Here is a 17,834-nt window from a genome sequence, read left to right on the forward strand (position 1 = left end):
CTGTTAAAATCCACAGAAGGCAGTTAAGGACATAAGCTCAAGCCTTTCCTTATACTGAGATTCAGAGCAGACTAATTCTTCTGTAGAAACATTTGACAAATGTCCAAAAGCAAGAGTGTATCATTAAAAGAAATGGTTTTCACCTCTGTTATGGATTAAATTACCCTTTATTTGTCTTACATTATATGATATAAATTCCTGTGAATATTAATTCTCCACAGTTACCAACTACAGCTGATTCCCATATCTAAATTGCCCAGTTTTGTAAATTAACCCATTAAATTGCCAATAAACAAGATAAGGCTCAGAATTAAAAGAATTATCAGGCTCAGAATAAAAGAATCAGCTCAGCTTTGAATTATTCAGCTCCCACTTCAAGTGGAAGACAAAAAGCAAATTAAACTGAAAGAAAATTACCAAGCTTCATGCCATGGGACAGCTATGCAGCCAAGTAGGCCACTGATAGCACCCAAAAATGTGACTAACATTCAAAAAATTCTTTTCTCTAGGTGTAGATTAGAGACTTCCTCTCAGAAAATAAAAATTATTCCAGGGATTACATAAAAAACCAAAATCCAAACATGGATCAAAAAAATCCCTCACCAAACATGCATATATACTTTTGCTATTCAGAAATAAAAACATAAATCCTCAATGACAAGTTCTAAATCAGCAAAATGCCAAAATACTGACAAAAATTACCCCAGCAATAATTAGAAGAGAAAGGAAATTATTGCAATGCATGCTTCTTAGAAACTAAGGCATGCTTCTTAGAAAGTCTAAAATTAAGCAACTGAAGGGCCAAGACATTCAATAAAGAAAAAGGCTATGGCAAATCAAACATGGATGATGCTAATGCCTAACAACAGCCTTTTGAGAAGGCATCAAGGACCTTATGTGGCTGATTTGTAAATCTCTGCTTAAAAGCAAACCACATTTTGGTCATATGCCAGTTAGTTGGATCAAAGGAGATCAAAGTGAAGTTGCTGGCTTACAATACACCTGAGAGAAATTAATTTAAATATGGTTTTCTCTGAGACATGTCACCTACTAATAAATAAATAAGAAATTAGACAACCATGTAAAAATTTTAAGACCCACTCCACATGAAATAACAAAAAGCCATGCCAATTTAAAACTCAGGAAATGAGGTCTTTCTCACTGGGCAGATTTGTGGTAACCACATTGCATAAAGAAATTATTGGTAGCATTACTCATCAGTAAATGTAAAGCTGGCAGCATTTAGAAACAGCTTCAGGATGAACTCACACATGCCAATAAACAAGTATAAATGCAATGGAAATGAGCGGATTCTGCGTCATAACCATCCTACAAGCTGAAAAACAGGAATAAGGTCTCAGAGGACAAAATCTGTGCAAACAAATCTGCAAGGCTGAACAACAAACAAAAATTTCATCACCATGGTAACCCAGCATCACATCAGTAATTCACAAAACCTCATAAAAGAAAGCTCAGAATGTGCACAGAGGTCTTCTCTCTGTACAATCCTGATGTATACAGGCTAAAAAAGATGTCTGCTTTCACTTAGACACTGAAATGTCAGACTTGCAAAGACCATTGGAAATCCTATTCAAGCAGCTAACTTTTTACTTATGAGCAATATTCTGAAATTTAACACAGATAATTCTTTCTTTCTATGGCAGTTTAATGGCACTACAATCAAATTCTGTATACAATATAACCTACATCTTAACTAGGATAAAAGAGAAGCTCCAAACCAATATTGCCAGAACACACTAATGCTAAGGACATACCATCATTTCTGTGTATGAGACAGAACACTTACCACTGGAAGCTGCAAGGACATCCTTACAAAGCATGAGCCAGTGAGAAAGGTTTTCCACTGCCAGAGATGAAAGCATGTGTCCCAGAGTGTCGTGGATATCTGAGCACAGTTTCCGATCGGTCTCTCGATCCAGCATCCCGAACAGGACGCCCTCCAGGCCTGTCTCTGTTATATTAACCCCCTGATGCCGGCAGTGAGCATCTCGCCGAGAGCCAGCCCCTGGTGCAAAAGGATTCATGTCTGCAAAATGAGAAGGAAAAAAGCTTTTCTAAAATCAGGAACTCAGTTTTAAAATTTCATGCAGCAGACTTGGATTGGTCATTGTGTACCTGTGCGTGTATAGCTCAAAGATCACCAAGATGTTATTGATATTTTTCTGAATCAACACTAGAAAGATTCTAATACGGCAATTAATTTCATCTGCAAGGCAAATAACACCTCCAAGTGTTAGTTAAAAAAGTAAAATAAATCCTCTCTTCAGGGCATATAGCCCATGAATTTGTAAAAAACCTAATAGTACTGGACTCTAAAGACTCTTCTCAGAGACAGACATCACTGATATCATTTGAGCAAGGTCACAATTCTGCATCTGTATGAAGACTGTGCTGATCAACACTGTTGAGCCTCCGATTTTCAAAATAAAATGATACATGTAAGAATTAGACCAGCCAGCAAAGTCCACAGCCATTGCAGATATGATGCTGACAGAACATAACACAGCCAAGCATCTGGATCAAACAGCACACCATTAAGTCAATTTTCAAAATAACAAGAGCTATAATACCAGACTGTAAAATAACTGTAAAATGCTTCCACTGTGTATATACCGCGTTCCCTATTCGATTGCCAGCCTTAATGAGAGAGAGAGAGAGAGAGAGAGAGAGAGAGAGAGAGGTTTAAGTCTGAATTTCACAAATGGTTAAATTACAAACAAGATTCCAGAGGTAAAAGCAGGGGTGTGGCCAGAAGTTACCGAAGTCAGAAGGGAACGTTAAGGGTTTTTCTCACTAAGGGTACAAGGGGGTTTTGGGCTTTTTCCCTTCTTTCTGAAGGCAAAGCAGACATATGCACACATGTCCATTCAACTGTTCCAAAAAGGCCACGTGAAAGAAATACATACTGATGGCACTGTTCTCTTTGTCTCCAGCGTTCTTTGCCAAGCTCATGGCATATTCACACACTTCTGACGCTTCCCTCTGAGCGAGCTGCCGCAAACATGCCACTGCAGCCCGGCGCAGCAGCAAGTGTGAGCTGCACAAATGGACCTGAAAGTCAAACCCACCACAGGTGAGTGAACTGCAGCACCCCAGTACCAATAAATCAATGCTGCTAAGGACTAAAAACATTCCATTTTTCAGTTATAAGCCCATGTGTGAGCTGCTGGGAATCAAGTTCTGAAGGTTCAGAAGTAAGCACTTTTCATAATATACAAATATCAAAATATAGCTGACATACACAGAGCTGACAGCTGTCTGGCTAAAGAGATAAAAGCTTAAATATTGGAACTATTGTACCACTGTGATTTAGATTAATTACAGTTTCCAATTTGTTACACTCCAGTACTACTCTGCCTCATATTCTGCTATAGCTGTAAATCACTTTCTTTTAAACAAAAAAGCCATTATCAGGTGTACTGCGCATGACAGCTATAACAAAACCTGCATTTCCCATTAGTAACAGAATCTATAGCATTAAGTTATTAAAAGTGCCTCTCAATAACACAGCATAAGATTTCTTTGCTAATTCCTTTGAATCACCTATAGCACAAGCAAATATTTTCCTTACAGAATTGTGTATGGTCTCTATTTCTCTGGGGGAAACAGCTCCACAGAAAAGTGAATGTTTTTCCACAGTGAAAGAGGTGAAGAGTGCCCTTTAAGAAACTCTAACTCTTTATTTACTCCAGGGTAATTTGGTTTCAATAAACCAAATATCCATTTGCTTTCTTGGCATTATGTTATTATGGGGATGGAAAATGCTTCCCTAAATGAAAGGGTTCTACAGTTTATAAAGCATTTTAACAGTACATCTTTATTCCACATATGAATATACAAGAATTTAGTCCTAAAAAAACAGGCAGTCTTTAAAGAATTTCTAAATATCACAACTGAGGTTGTTTCAATGACCTAAAACACAGAATATTTGGGAGATTTATTAATGTAAAGGGTATTCCATGATTCAAGCTATAAAACAAATAACTACAAGTTATGAAGCCAATGCAGGAAGAAGAAATTAAAATGAGATTGTGGAACTGCATGGTTTAATTTTGATACCTGGCATTAATTCCATTCTGAAGAGTTGGCTAATGGTGCAGGTAAGGCAGACCTTGCCTACATACCTATGCATTTGCAGTAAGAAGAAATGCTCAAGACAACTCAGAGCAAATCCTAACGAAGTATAATTTGAAAGTAAGGAAGATGAGAAAGGAAAACAAAAATAGCTTCCATTTAGCAGAAGACCATAAACTAACAGGAGAAAAACAGGAGAAAACCATGGGAAAAGGTTTCAAAACAGCGCTAGTTATTCACGTATGAACTTCATTGTCTGTAACATCACCCACTGGTATTTACAGAGTAAATGGCTGTAAGGATTATCTCTCCTGATGTACATCATATTCATACAAAAGAGTTTATCTGCTTCTGGGTGTGCTGCACCCCTTTCATGCAAAATTTTGTGAAGGGACAAGTGACAGGTTCTGTAAATACACTGCGCTCTCAGGAGCGCTTGGGGCAGGGTGGGGCTTGGGTGTGCACAGGGCTGAGGAGAAGCAACTAATCATGAGAGGATGCCCTAGGGAAAATCTGGATGGCATACTAAGAAAAAGGTCCAGTGTTGACATAAGTAGGATTGCATTCCTTCAGGTAACACTGAGTCATCAGCACTGCAAAGAATGGCATAAACAAGCTTGCAAAACATCTAATAGACATTAGGGAGAAGCTTTTCAAATATCTCAGTATTGGACTACTGAACCCTCTAAAAATAACTTTTACAATAGTAATCATTAAAAAAAAACCCCATCAACCTACACCAAAACCACACCCACACCACCCTTCCTCTCATATTCATATTTGGTATGTTTTGGGTTCAAGCCTTTGACTTACTTCCAGGCCTAAGTCAGGACTTGCTGACAGAACACTAATGGAAGAAGGTGGCAACATTAACAGCAGCAGCACAAGAATTTGTATGTCAGCCCCTAATATTCTGACAGTGGTAACATAAATCCAAAATCTGCTACCTTTCTCCAGCTTGCTCACTTCCCTCTTTGCATGCAACCAGTTGGAGCAAACAGAGCATTTCAGAACCTGTTTTACTCAGTTATATATTCATAAATGCTTGCTATCTCACACTATTGAGGATGAAAAAGAATCAGCCCCTATGACTCCAGTTTGGGCAGCATTCTGAAAATATGTAAAATGGCTTGGGGACTCCAGGGTTTTTACAAATATTACTTGCTCATTATATATGGCTATCCTTGCCATCTTGCTGAATATTTCCCCTGTCCTCTGCTAAGCACATGCATAAAACTTGGAGGACCAAAAGGGATGCACTTGATACTCACACAAAGACTGGGAACCAGACTGGACAGGTTGACATGCCGTGGTGCAAACATATGAAGCTGCTGAAGGCAGGATATAGCAGCTGCCTGAACAAGTGAGTCTGAATGGTCTTGTGTGATTGCACATCCCACCAAACAGGAAGAACGGATTGTTGAAATTGTAGCTCCGTTACCTAATCATGTAAGAGGATATCCTTAACACAGCAAAACTTTTCTATCACATCTGCAGACTTTAAACCTTTGAGAAGCAAGAATTATTAAAGCTTCAATAACACAAAAAAAGAGTTCTCAAATTAACATGCAACTTTTCTGATTTACCATGCAAATGAGAAACACTGCAGAGTGCTTCAGTATCTCTTTTTTAGCTCAGTTAAATATCATGCTGTCCAAATAAAATTCTGGATCGATAATCTCCAGTCAGAAATACTGTGAGACTATCTTCTCAGGTCATGAAACTAGTTAATTATCTGAAGTTAGATTTTTAAAAGTCTCTTTCATTCTATATATGTATAAGCAACATTTCACGCACTGAGCCATTTCCTAAAATATCAGGTAACTCTTTAAGTTCATATCTATGTATGCAGACAATTTTAATTAGCTCCAACAGATGAGTAGCACTCATCTATGCTCTACTAGAACAAGCATTTTAAAAGAACAGTATTTGATTTGAAGAACAGTCCAATTCTGCTTTTTAAGAATTAACCTACATTGGGTTTATAAAAATATTTTCAATTACAGAAATATAACCTGCAGAAGGCATTCTACTTAAGTTGTTATTTTAAAAGTTAACCATATTCCAGGTCAAAAGGTTTACAGATACACAAGTTCAATTAAACCATCTAGAATTATGTCATAGTTAAAATCTTAAGTCTAGCCATTTAGAGTTAAAATTCCATTAGTGGCTCTCTGGCGTAGACCAGAGAGATCAAAGACCATCCTATAAACAATCCTAAAAATCCCAGTTAGACAAAGTTACAAATCTGTGGTTTTAACACCTGAGGCACAGAATTTCAGACACAGCGTTCAGCATGACAAGATTTTAAGTCTCTACAATAAGGTACAGAGATCTAAGGATATCAAGAATGAATGGAAATTAGTTATAGTTCACAGTATCACCCATTGTATCAAACTTAAGCTCTTGCCATCAGTTTAAAATAAAATAAACATATCTTAAAAAAATGGAGGAAAAAGCTTGTCTGATGCCCTACAAAGATACACACAATAAAATATGCAGCAAGGGTTCCATGACTTATCTACCATGCAAATTTACCATTAGCCAAAATACCATACATCACTGCAACCTCTTTATACAAATCTCAAACTGCAGTCCAAAAGGCCCCAAGCAGTCACAAGGAGGATCAGCATGAGGTTGTTTGCAGGACTGTAACTGAAACAGCCAACATTGCCTCCCCCACCTGCAACTAATAAAAACTTATATTCTTCCATTTAAGGTAATAATATCATCTTTATACAAAGTAGATTTTTTGTTTCACATCAAACTGCCACTAACCTTGCAGCTCAGGCCCAACAGTAGTTATTATAGCCCCAAGGCACCTGCCCAGGCACTGATGCACTTCTGTGTGTGATGGTGGGACAGTCAAGAGCAGGGTGAGAACGAGCGAGAGCGTTGGCTCCACGTACCCACGGTACATTGGTCCACTGGAATCCACGATCAAGGCAAGGGAATGGAGAGACCAGGTCTACCAAAAACACAAAGGAATGTTTTTCAGTAATGCATTCAGGAAATTAAACAGTTTTTTATGCAGTTGGAGCCTAGCTCCGTACTCCTGTTCTTAAGCACATCTAATTTACTACCCTGACTCCAGAAGTGTTTCCAAATTTCCCAGACCTCAAGCAATCACCTGACAGTTTAAATATATCTAACATATTTTTTGGTTATCAGTAGTTCTGGGGATAATGGAAATAAGGTGACAAAGAATTTGAGGAAAAATATGCTTAAGCACTTCAAAGAAAAATACAAGCACAAAGAACACATCCACTTAAAAAGGAAAAAAGAAAAGTGACTTCAAACAGGAGAAAGAGTGAATCATTCCACTATAAAACTGGAGGAAGAGTCTGAAATGGGCAGCTTACAAAGCCCTTAGCAGAGATGGTCTTTTATAGTCCAACAGGAAATGATTTTCATGACAAGCTGAAAGGTTCACATGCATCTTTCTAACTTTCTTATTAGCAGGTACAAGAGAAAAAAGCAGTATTGTTCAGTCAGTGTACTATAGCATGAGGGGAAAAAATGGTGAAAGACAGACCTATTTCAGCTGAAGGTGAGTAAACAACAAAAAAGCAAAGTAATTTATTGTAATTGTCAAAGCAAGAAGCAGGTAAGAGGACTGTCCTTTTAGATACTGACATTTCACTGGAAATAAATTCCACTGACAGACCTGAAAGCATTAGCTATCTCCCCATAACACTGTACTAAATGATCTTACTTCAGAATTTTCTCACATTAAACACATGACTAAGATAAAAGACTATTACTACTACAAAGCTAGACTCTTAGGAATAAGCTGGAAAACCTGCCTTTAAAATTGCTTCTTTTTAATCCTTTCTGATGCAATCCAAAAACCATTAGCACTAGCAATCATCTAACTACCTCTACAGTCCTAATCCTGTGGTAGCACATTACAGCTTATCCTTTCATTCCTGTAAACTTCCATTATTCATACTTCCATACAGTTTCTGTGTAACCACACTGATTCAGTGAGGGATGAGGTTTTAAAAGCTTAGTTTTTCACAGTGGCTGGGTGCTCTATTCTCAACAAAGAGTAAGGTAGATATGCAAGTTCAGACTGGACTTCCCTTTATACTTATTTTTCTTTTTTTTTTTTCATAAAACATTAACCTTTCCAATTTCTTTTTGGAATTACTGGTGCACAATTATATGCCTCAAATTACCCACTCATACTTGAAGTTGGTTACATATGCAAATTGCACATTGTCTTTCCTTAAACCATGAAAATTCAAAAGAGACTTAAAGTTGTAATTATAGATTTTTTTAACATTATCTCCAAAAAAAAACTAGGCTTGTCTTCCCAACTGATAAACCGTGTTACTTTGTTTTTTTACTGCTCTGAGGAAAAGAAATAAGAAGGTACTCAAGTGCATGTTCTATCAAGTTAACAGTCAACCAAGGTGTAAGTATGACTCCTTATAGTTACTAGGGGCTTCAGTTTCTCAGGCTGTGGGTATAAAGTGCCACTACTCTCCAAAACCATTACTTTTTCAACAGCATGTTTAGTCCCCTTTCTACTGTACCAGCAACTTTTAGCAGTCAAGTTGTCCTCCTGTGAGACTTCACAAACCTATAGTCCACAGCAGATAGAAACCCCTCCCTATCTTAGACGTGGCTCCTACTGATTCCCTTTCTGTCCCCTAACTGCAATTTAGCTTGCAACAGATTTCTGTGTTCATAATATAACCCTGCAAAGATGATGTCCTGTGTATGTGATATCTGCAAAGGAAACTACTGCTCATCACCTGAGTCTCCAGTAAGTGATTACATGCCAGTTATCAGCTATTAAAGCTTCCTTTTAGGCAGCTAAGGCAATACTAACACATGTTGCTGTAAAGGCAGTTTGGAATATGCCCACAGTGCATCACTCTGGCACAGCTGACAAGCAGACACATGTCCTTCTGAATTAAACTGACCACTTCCAACTGTCTCTCTAAATTGCCATGAAGTTACATTTTAATTACACTTTAGCTTTGGGATTCTGTACTCTGGGAGTTTATAAGAAAAGATTCACTTTCTTCACGCTCCTTGGCACATGGATTCACTTTCTTCACGCTCTCTGGCACATGCTACACATCTTACATGTGACAACATCTACTAAAGAATATCTGAACATGTAGCTTAATTTTTAATCTTCATCTTGAACATTTTAAGTAATTTTGTGGTGATTGGTTTTTTTTTTTTTACCTGGACTTCAGGAGAGGTTCCATCTTGTGCCAAAGCCAAGAGAATACTGACACTAGTTTTCAAATGCTGTCCAGAACCTATTCCACCAACATAGCGATGGAGACAACCCAGAGCCAAGGAATGGCCTGTTCTTGACACAACGTCTCGAGCAGATTTTAACCTACCAATGTTTAAATATAAAGAAATCACTTCATTCAGTAAGTATGTTACACAGAATCTTAGAAGTACCACAACAGTGCAAAAGACTAATAAAGTTTTGCAGGCCATCTTACAAAATCTTGAGAAGCCTAAACAACAGCAAAAACAATGTACTTATTCTAAATTGCTATTAATCCAGGTTACATATAAAACAAGAGGAAAATAAGGTATTTTAATAATTATTTTCTTTTTTTCTGGTCAGAACTTGACCTTTTAGATAAAGAGTTTAGACAGATATAGAAATAGAATCCAGATTTTACAAGTGTTTCAGAGCAGACTAATTTAATAATCATTCCAAAACCACTGATGTAAAAAGGAATTAAGAATAAAAAAATGACAACCCACACTGAGAAATGACAAACTGGCAAATCCAGTTTTTTATATAACTGTTTTCTTCTACAGCTGATTTTTATGGCTTTTCCAAGAGAGCCCTTTAATTTTTTAATAGCCCTTTACAATGAAACTAAAACAGAAGGAGTAGCATTTTGAATTATTTGGTTGTAGGAAGTTGTATGCATTGACTTACTGAGTATTTTCCACAATACTGCTTCTGAATACATGTCACATACATCACCTGGCAATTTGAAGCCTTTTCAGTGGTGAAGAAGAGAGATAAAAGGGATTTCCTAATAAGGACAAAGATTTTTTCCCCAGGTTGACTGAATATGAGAGACATGCATGCTCTTGGCCATCAGCGAACAACAAAGTAAATGCACATCTCAAGTATAAAAAAAATCACTTGACTGTCAACAGAATGACAACCATTAACAACTTAACAAGTTAATCGAGATAAGAAACCAAGGAAAGTCCCAGTAATAGAAATTCAATGAAAGACAGCAAGGATGATGTACTTTATTACAAGATAAAAGGGTTTAAAAAGTTAAAAAGTTAAAAAGTTAAAAGTTAAAAAGTTTAACTACTCAGAGGTAAGAGAGTTGGACTGAGGCCATGCTCATGCACCTGGCCCAGCCAAAAACATGGGCTGCAGCCCTGAGGCAGCTGCATTCTGATTCAGAAATATGCTGATGCCTTAAATTTAAGCAAGAAATTGGGAAACATACTATCTTGTTGCTTCTACCAGATATCTTTCTAAAGACTCAAGATAAACAACAGAATATGAAAATAATATGGGCCACTAAATCAGTTAAATCACTGTGTAAAGAGTGAAACAGAACCACTATTACATAATTGACATTACAGACATACTTAATGTAAGCTGTGCTTATCTATCTGATACAGTTTAGTCACCTTCAGATTAACTCCTCAAAAGCTGTTCACCAGTGTCATTTCACATTCCAAGTGTTTAACAATTCAGCTTTTATTCCTCACATGAAATAAATCCAAAAGAGAAGAATCTGTTTAAAGTTTTCTTAGATCTATGTAACCATAGGGATCGAGCACGAAAGAAGAGAATAATGAATATGGTATTTAGAAAAGGAATCTTCCAAACTACATTAAATTACATATTACATTAAATTTTATTTCATTTTCTGAATTAAAATAAACTTACTTATCAAAACTGTACTGAGCCATTCTAGCAATGAAAGAGGCTTCTCCAACCACTTGAGCCATTCTGCCAAGAGCTTCACCTGCTGCACATCTCAGAATAGGGTTAGGATTATCAAGGGCACCCATTACAAGCGTCAAAGCAGATTTGCGGACTTCTTCTGGTCCTAATGTGCTTTTATTCTCAGCTAAACCCTACATTAAAAATTAGAAAAAAAAAAAAAAAGAAGAAGAAGAATCCAATAATATCCCAATGTAGGGCAAAAGAAAATATATTTCAGACCATCAAGTGAAAACTATGCACTTTTGCTTTTGTTTCAGTTTGTGGTAGTTTATCCTAAAATAAATTGGTTGAAAACATTTGAAACTCAAAATCAACAATATCCTGGGTATGATGTTTGTCAATATTCTACCTATTTCACAGACAGGAAGACCTGTTGCACCAGTCTTTTTTATCAAATGCATTACCTACATGCACCCTAATCCTACCAAATATGATCTAGCTTTACATGGGACACCTCAGGAAAAACAAAGGAGAAGCTTTAAAAATCTGACAGCAAAAATCTAATAGAAAATACAGACCGGTTACATTTCTACAAGAATCACTTAAATTGAAGACATTATAGATACATGAAAGTATTTTTTTCTTTATAATCACATCCTTCCAAACATTTATACAGCCCTTTATATTTACAAAGCAGTAACGCTAAACAGCGCTTTTGCAGTTTCTTTTACTCTGGGAGAAATAATTAAACACATGTAAAGCAAAAACATTGCATGTACTATAGAGCAAGAAGTCAAAGGCTCTACCTTAGATCATAATTTTCTGAAATCCTCACTTCAGCTCAATTTTGCCCATTTTTTGAACACTTGGCATGGCATGGGAGCTTCCAGAAATCTGCCTCGGAATCTACATTTCAACTTGTAGCATTGTAAATCACGTTTTTAAGAACAATGCAAAGAACCAAGGTGCTGTTTTGCCAATTTTGCCAATCAACCAAAGACATGGAGCTCCAGTAACAGCTTAAATTGGGCAGTCATTATTTCTGACTAGCTCTCTTACTTTCTGACTTGATAGCACCAGGTTGCATTTCCAAGTCTAGACAGAGAGCACACAGTAGTAGCTGCAGTCAGTGGGATTGGGCATAAGCACCTAGAGCTCTGTGCAATAAGGCAACCAAAATGTAAACCCAAAGCTATTTGTGTATTCAGTTACACAAGCCACATCTGCACAATACTCTGTGACTTGAGGGGTTTTCTGAGTATACATGATAAAGTACTTAAATCCGTGAGTCCAGTGTAAATAAAACCAGAGGACTGAAGATGAAAAGACAGTCTGATTACTATAGAATGCTGATGATTGTAGAATGCAGTCAGTCATGAGCCTCATCTGTTCTCTGTACTGATACATGAAGACAAGAGCTTAAGCTAGTATCTAGAAAAAAATTCAATTCTGGAATTTTCAAATTTTTGAATTCTTGAGTAACTTTAGTAACACTCTTCTAACAGCCCTTTGTACTGAATGCAAACTGATGAACTTGGGCTTTCATTACAAGTTTACAAGTCCTACCTTTAAGGCACTAAGAACAGCAGTAAAGATATTAAGCTGCACAGCTTGCTGGCGAACACCTTTAGCCTGCTTGACACATTCAGCAAAGTGATCCAACATCTGTAATCTAAAACAAAGGAAAGAACATAATTGAAGTGATAGCCTTTCAAAATACAAACTGAAGCACAGCTGGTAAAAACCACACACAACAAAAGGGCCTTTTAAGTTCAGTAGCAGAACTTATGCTTCAGGGGCTGCAGAAGGTATTTGCTATAAGTAATAACAGCAGAGCTACTCTGAACATCCCTTTGCTGGTTCTTCTAGTTCATCCACAAATATTTACTATTCCTTTGAAGAAAACACCACCAAGAGGAAGTGAATCTTCAGGTGCATATGGCTGTATAACCAGAAAGCTATGAGGACCAGAGTCGAAAAATGCTGTCTTTCCACTACGATTTAAAATAGTGCTACCCTTCATATTTGTTTTTCTGTTTCTATTGTTTTTCCCATTTAACATCCATTCCAGCCCCCACTCCTCCCCAGAAAACATTACTGGGAGGAGGAACATCCCCTTGAAGATACCAAAAACAGGAATGTAATGAATAATCTGCATTATTAATTACTCAGCAGTTCCCAAGCTACATCTTTTCACCATTAACAACAGGTATACACTAAGGTGAATTACACCAAGCTGGTCTCAAGCCTATCCTGCACTTACTACAAAATGAGGTTGACTACTATGAAAAAACTGCTCCCAAAAGATTTGCATTGAAAGCTGATTTTACTTTTAAATGCTTCTTAGAACTGTTTTCACTCTGTGCTCAGGGACAAATTGCCTAAACTGAGTAACAAAATTAGTCCTGACAACTCATAAAGTCTGTAGAGGTAATGTGAAACACAAAGGAAAAAACGTTGAATTCCATTTCCTCTTTTTCATTGTGCATATAATTCCTTGCTGACTATAAATCAAATGGTCTTACTTATGGCAGCCAAATGAAATTCAGTGGAGGCCCCTGCTGTTTTCAAGACTGAAGTTAATTGCAATGGGTACTTATACAGGAAATTATGGTTGCAGAGATATTACAACTGTTAAATGCAGTATGAAAAGAGAAGAATCTAGTCTCCATCTCTGAACATTAACCTTCAAAAAGATAAAACTGAGGAAATCACTTTATTTCTAAAGTGACTACACACATTCTGGATGGGCATCAAATACTAAACTCTGAATTTAAAGACAGTTGATACCTTAGTCAATTCTTATTTCAGGAAAAAAACCAAACAAACAAATAAAAAAGTCCCCACCACAACAGTACCCAGAGAAACAAGGCATTAGGTTCTGAAATTGAACACTGATGTAAGCTGACCTATGTTTGTAAGAGACATGAGGAAAAACCACACCAAAGAGAGCCACAGATGCATCAATGACAGATACTCCCAAAGGAAGGGGACCAGGTACAGCTTCACCAGCAGGGATGCGCAAATAAATGGAAGAGGGATCATGTTCCAGAGCACCACTTCCAGACGCACTGTTTGGCTGGAGCTGCAAAATTCCACACAACATCAATACCTCTGAATATACCTTTGCACATAAAATTTGGAACTAGAGATAACCAAGACACATATGCAGTAGTTAAAACAAGAGAATAGCTTACAAGCACCTGAATACAAGTGCAGTATCCTCATGCATACACATTAGCATTTACAGGGTCAGCTGAATTCTGAAGGGTCAAAATTGTTAACAGCTAGATAAATATACAAACTATCACTTCTGGTATTAAGAGATGAAAATTAAGAGAAAAGCAGATTAATTCTGGTATTAATAGTTTCTGAACCACTGAATATGAAATACCATTTCAGACAGAAGGTTATTCAGTCACTCTCTGAGAGTTACAGTACAGTGTACTAAATTATCAGTTTTGGCAATGATATGCCCTACACAGAAAGAATTAGAAACACTACTAAAATTATAAACTCTCTGATGATCAAGGAAATACTTCCTAACCATCATTCTTTCATGAAACACTATCAAACAATCATCTATTTTCTCTGAAGAAAATTCTCTATTTTTATCAATTATTTAATCGTGAAACAAAATTAGAGTCTAGTAGGTCTGTATTCTTCTTAGAAGGACAGAAAACACAGCAAGGTTTGTTGACACCTCTATATCATTAAAAAATAAAACATGACTAAGTACAAGAATGATAGAAATTTAGGGGCTGGAATGGATCCTAAAGATCACCTGGTCCAAGGCTACCCTACGATGGGCAGGGACATCTTCCATTAGAACAGGTTGCTCAAGGCCTTATCCACCCTGGCTTTGAACAGTGCCAGGGCTGGGGCATCCAAAAGCTCCCACAGCAATCATTCCAGTGTCTCACCACTCTCATAGTGAAAAATTTCTTTCTAATAGCTAACCTAAATTCCCCCTTTCAATTTGTACCTGTTACTCCTTGTCCTATCACTACAGTTCCAGATGAAGAGTTCCCCCTCCAGCTTCCCTGTAAGGTCCCCTTCAGATACTGGAATGTTGTTCTGAGGTCTCAAATCAACCTTCTCTTCTTCTCCAGGATGAACAGCCCCAGCTGTCTCAACCCATCATCACAGGGGAGGTGCTCCAGTCCTCCTATCAACTTTGTGTCCCTCGTCTGGACCTGCTCCCAACAGCTCCATATCCTCCTTATGTTGGGGACACAAGAGCAGAGGGGCAGAACCACCTCTTTATCCCGCTGGCCACACTGCTTTTGATGCAGCCCAGGATTCCAGTGGCTTTCTGGGCTGTGAACACATACTGCCACTGTTTTACAGGCAGGAAGTGAAGAAAAAAAAAAGGAGGCAGGAGGGAGTGAAAAAGCTCTGTGCACTGACGACTGCACTGGAAGTCTACTATGTCCTCCACCACAAACAAAGGAAGTTTGTAAAACTCTTTTTTGCTTTGACATGCTGATCTTGGCTCAGAAAACTTCCCACACCCTTGGTATCAGTCTTGGCTTTTGGATCTGCTCCAATGAAACCTTCTGAGACACCCTCCTGTTATTAGATGGCTGTTGCAGAAGAGCAATGTTGTTTCAGCCAACAACATTGTGTCAACACTTTCAAATGAAATGTAAGGATTTCTTACTACACCTCTAAAACCAGTTAAATCTTGTTTTGCTATAACACCACTTGCAATATTGATATTTTGACAGCAGTTTCATTATGAAACGTTAAGTGGAACCTACATTTCTCCTAATTCAAAAAACTTTATATGAGAACAACTTCTAGGCTAGGAAGATTGGCGGACAGGAAGAGATATTGAGTTAGGGGTTTTTTTAAAAGAAATGAGGCTGGTTCACTAAGCACAACCCTATGAGTAGCATTATGCAATTTATATCTCAGCTGTAGGTGGTTTTTAATCAAAACAGTACCCTGGAGATGGAAGCACTTGCATCTAAAAAAGCTCTGTAAAAAGACTAAAAACAAGGTATGAAGCTCCAGTTTTAGAAGGCTTCCCCACACACACATCACACAGACAGGGCAGATAATTCATTCTTCTAGCTTTTTTTGTTACCTGATCTTCAATTGACTTATGATCTGTTTCCTGCAGCCAAGAGCCAAGCAGAACACTATCATCATAATGACAAAGAGACCTTAGGAGTGATGTGGTTGTATTAGCAGAGTTGTCTGTCAAAGTAAATTCTGCTACCAGCTCTCGAAGAAGCGCATTAAATGATCCTAGAAAGACAGACATTAAAAAGAATCACCACTGCTTATTAGCCAAAACATTTCAGCCAGTGATCAGAAGTTATAAATGTACCATTACTTCAGTTTTAGAGGTAGCTAACAGAGAAGTAAACCTGACAATACCAGAGTTGAGAGCAAGGCTTCAAATGCAACTGTAGGCTCTCAATTCCCAAATCATGGGTACCCAAATACCTACATAATAGGTATGACTGGAAACCACTGGAGGTCATCTAGCCCCACCTTCTGCTCAAGCAGGGTCCACTAGAGCACATTACTCAGAATTGTATCCGGTTCTAAACAGATTGGGCCATCCTTACAGGATGACAATCCAGATGAAAAAAAAAAAAAACATGTTTATCCACATGATCATGTAGACATAATGAATTAACAAAGAAACCCAAAAAGTTAATCTTGTCAGACTGTGTGACACTGGTTGGCAATTTACTAATAGCGGATCTGTGTAATCGATCAAATCAGGTTTAAAAAGGAAAACAACCAAACCAACCAAATAAAAAAACCCAAATGTAACCAAAACTAAACTTCCATTGTCACATCTGTTTTTCAGTATACTAAGAAATAAAGTTCTCTACCTTTTAAGTAACAATGACTTTAAAAACTATTATTTGATCTCAGACCATGATCTCCATACCTCTCAATCCTACAAAGGGGACCATAACTGCTATACTCCAAGTGTCACTCTATGAATGCTTTTCAATACTCATACTCTGTAGTTATACTGTCAAGATAACATACAGAAAATGAGGAATATAGTACAAAATTCTTGGAGATTCCTAGAATTATATTTTGACTCTTACAGCTGCTTCAAAGGTATGCATCACAAGTACTAAGCAGAATTTTTACTTTAACAAAAACTGTTAAAAATTTATGTACCTTCATATGTCTTTGGGGGCAATAAAGCCAATATATCATAAAGTCTTAAACGAACCATAGCTGCACTGGCTTTGAGATGAGCTCCATGGGCTTTAATGACTGATGGAATGCTATAGAATTAAAAATGAAAAAGAGAAACCAGAAATGTTGCAGTTACAGAAGAGAGTATTTTCAGATTTCTTTTCACAGGATATAACTCTAGGCAAGACAAGAAAATAGTGTTCAGAGAGCCACTCTGAACAACATTACTCAATTAATGACACATTTTCAGAAGTAATTGTACAGAGAAAACTTTAATTATAAACTCAAGAAACCCAAAACGTATGTTGTCATAAATCAGTGGCATGCACTTCCTCAGAAGTCCTATTTTAATTACAGGTGGGGCAGGGGGAAGGGGCAGACACCAAACCACAAAACCCAACTCCAAATTAGTTCTAGTATTTCAAGACCAGGAAAAGAGAAAAGCGAATGAAGAGCAGAAACTGCCTACTTACTGTGACATCATTGTCATGGCACATTCTATGGGTGTCATCAGTTTCCTGATCACATCCTCAGTAAGGAGCTCAGGGCAGTGAGCAACAAAGCTTCTCATAGCTAATAATAGAACAGTTTAATTTAAACTTTCACTGAAACAAACAAATATAAGACATAAACAAGATACAAATTCTGA

The 17,834-nt window shown here is 37.4% G+C and overlaps 1 protein-coding gene across 2 annotated transcripts in view; it reads right to left on the minus strand.

Annotated features, from left to right (window-relative positions):
- Window positions 1-17,834, minus strand: part of HEATR5B (HEAT repeat containing 5B) — a 55,612-nt gene that overhangs the window by 23,889 nt on the left and 13,889 nt on the right. For both annotated transcript variants that reach the window (XM_066546643.1, XM_066546644.1), the window contains exons 13-23: window positions 17,659-17,758; window positions 17,165-17,274; window positions 16,101-16,264; window positions 13,918-14,093; window positions 12,575-12,680; window positions 11,009-11,199; window positions 9,301-9,460; window positions 6,874-7,063; window positions 5,367-5,536; window positions 2,928-3,072; window positions 1,808-2,047 (exon numbers count right to left, since the gene is read on the minus strand). In XM_066546643.1, the coding sequence (XP_066402740.1) occupies window positions 1,808-2,047; window positions 2,928-3,072; window positions 5,367-5,536; window positions 6,874-7,063; window positions 9,301-9,460; window positions 11,009-11,199; window positions 12,575-12,680; window positions 13,918-14,093; window positions 16,101-16,264; window positions 17,165-17,274; window positions 17,659-17,758 (1,752 nt within the window). The remainder of the gene's footprint in view (window positions 1-1,807; window positions 2,048-2,927; window positions 3,073-5,366; window positions 5,537-6,873; window positions 7,064-9,300; window positions 9,461-11,008; window positions 11,200-12,574; window positions 12,681-13,917; window positions 14,094-16,100; window positions 16,265-17,164; window positions 17,275-17,658; window positions 17,759-17,834) is intronic.

The sequence above is a fragment of the Molothrus aeneus genome, chromosome 3 (genome assembly GCF_037042795.1).
Source record: "Molothrus aeneus isolate 106 chromosome 3, BPBGC_Maene_1.0, whole genome shotgun sequence".
NCBI classification, from domain to species: Eukaryota; Metazoa; Chordata; class Aves; order Passeriformes; family Icteridae; genus Molothrus; species Molothrus aeneus.